The 10,226-nt window shown below is 41.2% G+C and overlaps 1 protein-coding gene across 1 annotated transcript in view; it reads right to left on the bottom strand.

Moving 5' to 3' along the window:
• Nucleotides 1–10,226, bottom strand: part of PPTC7 (protein phosphatase targeting COQ7) — a 33,264-nt gene that overhangs the window by 5,012 nt on the left and 18,026 nt on the right. The window contains exons 3-5 of the mRNA XM_016203026.2: nucleotides 5,235–5,433; nucleotides 1,974–2,097; nucleotides 118–247 (exon numbers count right to left, since the gene is read on the bottom strand). Of these exons, the coding sequence (XP_016058512.2) occupies nucleotides 118–247; nucleotides 1,974–2,097; nucleotides 5,235–5,433 (453 nt within the window). The remainder of the gene's footprint in view (nucleotides 1–117; nucleotides 248–1,973; nucleotides 2,098–5,234; nucleotides 5,434–10,226) is intronic.

Below are 10,226 nucleotides of genomic sequence, written 5' to 3'. Positions count from 1 at the left end.
GAGGACACCTCAACAGTCTCACCCCAGTGCTCTAGTTTACCTCACCCCACAGCCCAGAACGTCCCATCTTACTACGTCCCCAATTAGTCCCCTGTGACCTTCCTAAAGAATGCTTACCTCTCACATTCAGTCCATTGTCACATGCAAACTGTGCGAAAGGTGACATATAATTTGGGTCATAGGCCAGCTCATGAGCTTGCTCAGCAATGCTTCTTGCTGTCTGTTGTATACTCTCGTAATTTGAATTCTAAGATAAAGGATGAGGGAGTTATTTTTACCATAATGTCTCACATGATTTCTGTATTCAAGTATACTTATAAATATCACGTTTTAAGACAGTAACATTTATCTAATCACAGTTTCCATCATTTGTGCTTTATTCCAGTTAAAGAAAACAATAAAACATTACATCCTGACTAAAATGAGTGAGACCACCAGTGCTGCCTACACACAATGTGAATCAAAAGTTTTTGCTAGGTGGCCTTGAGCCCTGAGGTTTGGGTTTTGATTTCTGCTTTTTTCCCCATTTGAAATTCTTAAGGTACTTTTGCTAAAATGGAATGAGACTGAAAGGACAAATTTTGGTAACACTTTAGGGATGACCTCAAAAATTTCCTTGCTTACAAATGCACTCTTGGCCAACACCAGTATGCTCTCTAAGAGCTGCCAGTTACCCTACTGAAAATACCTCTAGAATTTTATATCATCATGATATATGAAAGATTCTCGTCTAGCTGTATAATCTTGAGCCACTCCTTTACCCTTTCTGCTTCAACTTCCTCATCAGTAAAATGGGATGGGAAACAAGGTCCATTTTAGTTCTAACATTCTAAGATTCAGAACAGTTTCAATATAAACAACACTAGGCCTCTGCTTCCAGGTTACCTCGCTGCGAGGCCTTCCTGAACCATCTTTCTAAAACAGCAGCCCTCTCTATTCTCTATACCTTCAGCCTGCTTTTTTGTCTTCTTATTTGCCACCAACATTACAGGGCAGGGGAAACGCAGGTTTACATGGTTCGTATGGAAAATAATACAGTAATTAGTAAATAATAATACAAGAATAAGCTGTTTTGAGTACTCACAACTATAAACCTACTTTTGCCCCACTCTGTATATCATCTATTTCTTTCTCTATTAGAGAATATAAGCTCCAGAGGGCAGGGAATGTCATTTCTGTTCACCACCCTGTCACCACACAGAGTACAGGGCCAGTACAGGAAGCACCTGGCCTTTCCTGAACCCCACAGGTGAGGCTGGTGCTAAGGAGTCCGTACACACGGTCTCAGTTAATCCTCACCATAACCCTATAAAACAGGACCTTTTGTACCCCCATTTTACAGGTGAGGAAAATATTGCTTTAAAAATTTAAAAACTTATTGAAAGTTATAGTGGTTAGTGATAAAAGCATGAGAAAAGACTAACTTTCCCCAGAGTTAAGGGTTTTTACAAAGCCAGGAGAATATGGAAAGACGGATTTCACTCCCTTCCACTCTCTTTATGGGTCAAGGCTGAACTGTTATTACTGGTAACAGCTCAGATCACATCAAGGCCCCTGGCTGCCTGCTGCCCTTGGCTGCTGCCTTGGCCAGCTCTGGGATGACGATGTCCTCTCTTTCCCAGCCGCAACACATGCTGGACTTGTTATGAGAACACAGGAGAAAAGGACCAGCAGGCAACACCATTAAGTACCATTAAAATACAATGAAAAACACAAACAATAAATTTCTTATCTGGATTTTTCCTACCATTACCACTCTACTGAAAGCTTGGTAAGAAGTCTTTTCCCTCAAGCTCTCCATTTGTGAATATTTCCATTTCCAACTGCTTGAAAGACTAGTAATATTATTATTTTCCTATACTCACAAAATAGTCCTTTTCAAAACTATAAAGAGAAATAATGCAAGTGAATCAAGAAAACTCAACTTCCAGAGAAGGCCACTGTTTCCAAGGGCCAACATTTGAGTTAATTACCTTTAACTTTTTTAGCTCCTGCAGGATCATATAATCAGGCATGTTGTCAAAGAGTCCATCTGTCGCCGTCAGGATAATGTCTCCTAACTGGACATCAAAAGATGTGCTATCAGCAGCATCCGGGCTGTGACAAGGACAGGGAAGGGGCAAAGTTAAGAGAGTTCTTTAGAGATACCTCAAAGTTTCCAACAGGCACTATGTTACAATGTAATGAGGCTTTAAGAAAAACTAATTTATAATAGGACTCAATAAAAAAAGCCAGTCATTCTGAAATTCCTAACCTTGAAAAAAATTGAAAACTCTGATATAAATATTTCAAAATCTTAACTGAAACTACCATGTAAAACAGAATGTGGTGATTAGTCAAGTGGTTTAAAAGAAGGGAGGGTTCTTTTCTGAGTCAGAGACTAACAGGCCTCTGAAATCCTAGTGCAGATGAGCCTTTCCTTCCTCATTCTGTGGAGCCACATTCCATCCTCTTAGTCATCTCCCTCTCACCAGTCTCCCTGCAGCCTTGCATCTGGCTCTCGGGAGGCTGTGACAGCAGAGTAACTGAGCACTGTGGAAAGCATACAAATCCTCTACGAATTCATTCGTAGGAAATACCTGCAATACCACAGCACCAGCAATTACTAGTGTATTCCTGGACATCCTATGCTGGTGTTGCTAGTGATACTTCCTCTGGCAGAGTGAGGACTGTGTAGCTCCCAGGGCTTATAAAGTGCTCCCCATGCGTAAGTATTTATTAGTGTGCCTGGCACATAGATTTTCAATAAATGTTTGTTGAGTGACTAAATGAATGAAGAAACAAAGTAACTGACCTTCCAAATTGTGTAATAAAACACACACTAAAAACCCTTTGTGATATAATGTTAATGAGGAGAGGAAGGCGCGAACGGTGAACAGGCAACAGTGGCTGCCTGTGAGGAGAGAATGTGTGACTGGGGGCCGGGGCAGGAAGTAGATTTTGCACTACATCTTTTTGCATAAAATTTTTCAATAGATAGATAGGAGATGTTTTTCCTCTGACAAAACTTGTTGAAAGCAGACATAAGAATGGGGGTGGGGTGGGGGGACCGACACACAAACCCAAGTGGGGAAAAAAAAAGAGAGTTAATGGCCCCCTGAGAGGCCGACTCCACAGTCCAGATTCACTGCTTCCAGGCCTCCAAACTGAGGGCCAGGTGAGATAGGTGCCTGGTAACCTGCCTTCACCTGCAGTTAGTGAACAAGACCCATGAAAGAGTTCACACCTTGACCTCGAAGGGAGGGGCCAGAACCAAAGCACCCTAAGCTTGACAGAAAAACCCCCAAACCTGTGTAAGCAACATGTTATAAAATTTGTGAACAGAAAACATAAGAAATTAACACCACACCCATGCCTGCTGGGGAGACACAAGGTACAGAAAATTTCTGGTTCATCTTCTGACTGAGGAAAGAAACGGCACAGCTAAAACTTCTGTGATGGACTTTGTCAAGGAACAAACTAACTTATACATTTATACAATAAATATTTTGCAAAAGCAGCTACTGAAGGAAACCTGCAAGTTAAGGTTAAAATAGTTGTTTATAAGTAAGATAGACTAACAGCTAAGGAGGTAAGAAACAACAGGGGGGAAAGACTAAAACTGGTGGAACCAGGTAGATTTCTTCTGTGGAATAAAGAGTAACTACAAGACACTTCACATCTGCTCAGTCTCTGGAAGCTAATCAGACTCCAGAAGCTTAGATTAATGACCAGGCTGGCACCGAAGCTCTATTTTATGCTGAGGTTTTTCTTTCCCCAGGAGTGTCCTTTGCTGTTCTGCCTGTGAGAGACTCACTCCCATTGGGCAGCTTGCCCTCTTCTCCCAACACTCCCACCCATGAGCTTGGTGTTCCGCCAGCTGCAGTCCTGCCCATTTTGATTGAACACACTGTGCTGCTGGAAACTTTTGACTGCACTGAAACACGAGCTGAAATCACATGCTAGCAAACTGTCTCTGGGCTCCAGGGGAAGCAACCTCCACCTCGTTGGCAAGCCAGGCCGAGCGCTGCCCTAACCAGGCTGTCCCAAAGGTAGCGCGTGAGGTACGGCAGGGCTGCTCCAGCACTCAGAAGCCCAGAGAAAAATCAAATACAGAAAAGTTAACACACTGCTCTCCAAAGACTGTCAGCTGAACTTGCTGTCCACCAAGAAGTGTGCCTCTAAGCTCTCCACTCCAATATAGGTAACGTCACCGTGTACTACAGCCACCTGAAGAAGGGCCCACAGTCAAATATTCTTCCAATTATGGTAATCTGTCTTAATCTGAAGGTAAAAAATCCTTCCCTCTCTCTAGGGGTCAACAGCAGGCTTCAGATGGGCAATGCTGAACACCTAACAGTGCAACACGCTCACTCCAGTATACAAGATGGGAGCAATCATCATTTTATCTTAGTTAGGGCTTCGGATCTGATTTTATAAGAACTATTGGGCAGAGACAACAGGTACTTGCTAGAATGCTCCTATTTTTACAAAAGGTTTATTACTCAGTTAACAAGGTTTATGAATCACCAACACTGTCTGTGCTAGATCTTATAAGGTGCTACAGGCGGTGAGATCTGACTATCTTACCCTTATTCTGTACTCTGGTCTTAGAAAACATAAACTAAAAGTTTATTCAGAAAAGTACTGATTGTCTTGAAAAGTTCTCTTGACAATTTAAAAATGAACTGAGGGAAGGTGTCATAAGAAAAAGAGAACCTCAACAGCGCCATTGCTGAGGGTGTCCAAGGCCACTTCTGACTCCACTGCCTGCAAGTTAACTTGGCCCCACGGGCCCTGCGTGGACTGCAAGTTCTACCTGCTGCTGCAGGAGGCCCTGGGAACTAGGAAGTTATTCTGATAGATAAAGCAGACGCCTGCTTGCACTCTTCCCTAGCAATGTACACAAAGTCTTGTACCGGTAATGGCGTGCGTGACCAAGGACTCACTTCTCCAGAGCAATTCAACACAACTGTGCGTAGTCTTGGTATGAAAAACTAGTATTTTGTAAGCTTGAAATAGTTTGTCAAATTACTGGGGGTTTATCAGAATTCAACATGGCTGCAATATCAAGTTTAAGCAAAATATCTTTCAAAGTCAAACTAAAAGGCCCTCCTGATGAGAACATTCTCAATGTGCCTTTTTTCTCACATGAGAATAGACACTGCCTATCTCCACTGTGGTTAAGGGGGATAGGAGGGAACCTGTGAGTGAGCCACATCCTATTCACACTTAATGGCGAAAGGGAAGATCACCTGTCACTCAAGACGACTCCTTCGGCTTCCGGTGGTGCAATTGAGAGCTGGAATGGAGTGTTGAAGTAATGCTGCTGCTCATCTGATCGGTGCACAACTTCGCCACCCCTGACAACCAGAAAGCCTGAATCGCCCAGGTTTGCTGTGTGTAAGCGGTGGCTTGTTCTGTCCAGCACCACGATGCAGGCAGTACTGCTACCTAGAAACAAAAATGGTCTCCATTTATTTTCTCTTCCCAGGCTGCCTTTGTATACACATTTTTATCAAATTACCCCAAAGAGCTACAGGCCATAATTTAAACCTCCTTTGCTTAAAAGGGACCTTTCTTAGTTATGTTCTATGTCACCAACAAATGTCATTAAATAACCTGATCAGGGTCCATGTGGTGGGAAAGAAAAAGGAATTTGTATGATACATAATAAGTGGGCTACTAATGATCTGAATTCTTCCACTTGCAGAGACAGAAAACAATAAAAATGGCTGGCATTTAACCACATTATTTCAATAGTGCTATTAATCTATGCCAAATGCTCAAAAGCATGTTGTTGAGATATTAAGCTTTAATACTTAAATGCCAGAATGGGAATGTTACGTTTCCCTGACATTTCTCATTAGTCACTGGCAGGAAGCCTCCACAAAATTCACTAGCATTTAAGACAGGGGCACATAACTACAATTTTTAACCAGATTTCCATCTGTTGAGGTCACAAAGAACTTTTATTGGGGACTGACTCACTATGAAGCAACAAGACAAATTTTCCCAGGTGGCTTGTGCAATCAACCTGTTCACTTTACAGAGACTACTAATGTTCGGGTGGAAGAGACCACATTCTAAGTAGACATCAAAAAGCTTCCGTGTATCTTTGCAGCATGCAGCTTGAATGACCTTCCCCAGAATGAAAGGCTATTACAACTAGTAAGATCACTTTCAAGTACTGAAATTTAAGCTTATACCTAAAGAAAAAAGGCAAAATAGGAAAATAAGCAGTTCACCAAGAAATACATGAAAAATGATCATCACGCTACTAACCATTCTGTCTATTAGTTTAATAAGAATCAAAAGAAGGTAATGCATGGTGCATGGTGTTGTCAGGAGTGTAGCAAACATGGTCACTCTCATTCCACAGTGATGAGAGAGTAAAACTAAACAGCCTTTCTAAAGGGCAATATAGCCCTAAAAAATGTGCCTATCCACTGGTGAAAATTTATTCTAAGAAAATAATTAGAGATGCAAATAAGACTTAAGCACAAAAACATTGTTTAATATCAGGAAGTACTGGAAGCAACCACACAACCACAACATCTAAAATTGAGGGGTTGGTTAAATAAACTGCAGGACATCCATGCCACGGCAGGCTACACACTGTCATGCAACACTTACAGAGTACTCTCTTCAGTCAGTCAGTCTGCCTATGTCTGAATGCTGGCTCTGCCACTTACTAGCTGTGTGACCTGTGGCAAATTACTTAACCTCTCAGTGCCTCAGTTTCTACGTCTAGGAAAATGGGAGGAACAGTAACTACCTCGCAGGGTTGTTTGCAAGGATAAAATTAAAGTGATACCAAACCGAAGGAGCTGTATATCGAAAAGAGTAACATTTATTTTTAAAGTTTTTAAAAAGCAATACTAGCCAAAGGCCAAACTGTTAAGATGACAGTTAAAAAGCAAAATGAAACAAAATAAACAGGGTGTGGGACTAGCTGTTAAATCCCAGTGCTCCCTCATTTTCTAGTTAGGTGACTGTCAGCAGGCAAGTCACTTATTTCTCTAAGCCTCAATTTCTTCCTGACAAAAGGGTGACTAAAAGTACCTATGAGCCCGGGCTAGGGTAGCTCAGCTGGTTGGATGTCCCATGCAACAAAAGGTTGCTGGTTGGATTCCTGGTCAGGGCACATGCCTGGGTTTCTGGCAAGATCCATGGTAGGGGGCGTGCAGGATGTTCTGCTCTCATTGATGCTTTTCTTTCTCGCTCCCCTCTCTCTTCCACTCTTGCTAAAAAATCAATTTAAAAAAAAAAGCACCTACGAACCTAGCTCATGGCGCTGTTGTGAGCATACAGGAGATTCAATTCCTGTTACCATTATTCTACGCACAAACATGCGCAGAAAAATAACAGAGAGCGTAATCACTAATTTAATTTTTGCTATTAATTTTTTTCTAAACGAAAATGTATAACTTAATAATTTAAAAGCACTTAAATATAAGCATTTGCCTTATCATAATGTTCAGAAATTCCATTTCCTTCTTTCTGCAGGATATGCATGAGTACTAATCTGGCACTAATGCTAAGCTATCTGGTCCCTATCCATTAAATGTCAAAGAAAAACACAGGCACTGTAACTAACTGGAAGTGCTGTCAGACAACCTACTCTAGTTTATGTTAGAGCTAAGATCGCCCATTACTCTTCCTTCCTAACTCAATACACAGAAAATCCAATCATTTATCATTAATAGAATCATCATACAAAAGATCTGAAAGCTGATGGAATTAACCTGAGAACAACAACAAAAATCACAGATGAGTAGCACAGCCTTGAAATTTTTGCGGCAGTAAGGACTCATGTGGATTTATTATTACTCACTGACAAACCCAGGCTATCATTTTGCTACTGTTATGGCAGTAACCCGCTGAGTTAGGATCAAAATGGTCCTCATGAGTGAAGGAGCTTTAATGTGCAAAGCAGTACCAACAAAGGCAAGTCCAGCCTTACAGAATCATCTGGGCATGGAGTGTACACTCCTCCTCTGCCTCTTCAAATTATTGATGTGTGCTCGAGGCTCAGACCCTAAGAGCCTGATACTGGGAGAAGAGCTTATCATTCTTAGGTGTTTGGAGAGGAACAAGCAGGCAAAGAAGAAAAAGATGCTGAGAACAGCAGTGACGAGTGCTCAAATGACTGACCAATCCAGACAGGCACCCCAGAAAACCCCTCATGCTGAAATAGAAATGTTTTTATAACCTGGCCCCTTATTTTATAAATTGTGACTAAGTCTGTTGTGTAGTAAACAGAGAAAGGAATACACTTATTAGGAACAACCCTTCAAATTCTTAAGATATGCTGGCTTCATAAGACCTAAATCTGCTTAAGGGCTTCTGAGGAAATATAGTCTCAAGAAATAAGCGGTTACTGCTATCAGTTTGCCCTTTATATTGGTAGTGTTACAGGCTTTTTAGCAATTGCTGGATTTAAAAAAAGATTACCTAATCTTGTAAGTTATCATTATTTGCAATTATATCTGAGGTTCAGTAAAACTCAGCAGTTTGTCTTTGCCAAAATATGCTTAAGTTTACTTACAAATAGCTTAGATATGTGTAGATTAGGTAAGAAAGAAGTACATGTGTCAAACATGGTAATGAAGGATTCTTTCAATGTGTCTTTTAGGGGGAAAAATTATAATAGTCAATGTAAGAAAACCTTTGATATGTCCTTAAATTTATTAAGATCTCCCTATTACATGAGGGTAAACAGAAAGGAAGTGGGGATAAGGGAAAAATTTAGCAAAAGAAAGGTTTCAAAGTGCAAAAACAGGACAGTGGCTGTTCTGTGACTGGTTATTCCAAGTCACGATACATGCGGGGGGGGGGGGGGAACACGACTCCTGGGAACATGCAATTTGTCTATAGGATCTCTGTTAGATGTCAGACTATTAGATGGTATTCTGCAATGTCATCTTTTCCCTCAACGACATGTTTCTGAGTGCTGCAGGAAGCTCTAAGTCCACTCCTTCTCTCTCTCTCTCTCTCTCTCTCTCTCTCTCTCTCTCTCTCTCTCTCTCTCTCTCACACACACACACAGAGTCTCCCCATTTAACAAATGAAGCAAGGGGTCAGAGGCTAAGTGGTTTGCCTAAAGTCATATGGCAAATTGACAGAGAGGTGCTAGAAATAGAATCTAGGATGTTTCACTGTGCCAGGCAAGCTCCAAATTGCATGTGCAAAACAGCAGATGAAGACAAAGTGGTATATTGAAACCTCAAGGCAAGATTCCTCTTCAGTTAGAAAGAAAACAAGCTGATTAATCACAGCATGAAGAAGAGAGAAGAAGGCAGCATCATGAAAAGAACCCCTTCTTAAGGATTTAAATTGAAGGCAAAATTCTACAATGTGGAGCTCTCCATTAACACTGAACAGAGGCTGATTTTAAATGTGGACGGTGACTGGAGGGAGGGCCTTCTAGTAACCAGAAAGATGCTGGCAATTAGCAGAAACTTAATACCACCCTTTCTGAAAGTCTGCTTAGAAGGCTGGGTAAGTTGTTGGGTAAGTTTCCAGGACACCATTTAACAAACAAATGTAGAAGCTTGGCCAAAGGATGCTCCATTAGTATACCAGATAAACACTAGGTATTTGTATATTTTCTAATAACAAGATTAACAGGGATCTATTTTGTGCCCTGCTATTTCGCCTACTAATCAGCTGCTATTACTCTGGGGTACCTATCTGCAACCTGAACTCCCCACTGGTAATCAATGGAATTTTATATGCCAGCCCTCATCCCTTTCTTCCTCCCTTGGAAAGAACCACTAGCCTGAATTATACAATCACTTGCTTTTCTTTCTTCTTTTATATTTTGGAATCCCTAAACAATACAGTTTTACTTTTTTATTTTTCTAAACATGAAACATATGGAATCAAATTGTTAGGTGGTATTCTACAATGTCCTCTTTTCCCTCTGTTCCTAAGTATTTTTTAAAAATATGTTTCTACTGATTTTAGAGAGAGGGGAAGGGAGAGGGAGAGAGAAAGAAACATGGAGAGAAACATGGAAAGAAACATGGAGACCAATGGCTGCCCCGATCAGGAATCGACCTTTCTACACGGGAGGATGGATCAATCGACTGAGCCACACCGCCAGGGCTGATCCTGAAGACTGCGTGCAGCTTTACATCATTTCTTTTCTAAATGTATTTTTCCACTATAAATGGACTTCTAGGTTGTTCCCAGTTTTCTATTATAAACAATTGCTACTATGAACATTCTTGCGCCTACTC

Source organism: Miniopterus natalensis, chromosome 20 (genome assembly GCF_054644295.1).
Source record: "Miniopterus natalensis isolate mMinNat1 chromosome 20, mMinNat1.hap1, whole genome shotgun sequence".
Taxonomy (NCBI): domain Eukaryota; kingdom Metazoa; phylum Chordata; class Mammalia; order Chiroptera; family Miniopteridae; genus Miniopterus; species Miniopterus natalensis.
Note: the sequence above shows the minus strand (reverse complement) of the source record. Positions and strands in the feature narration are given on the sequence as shown.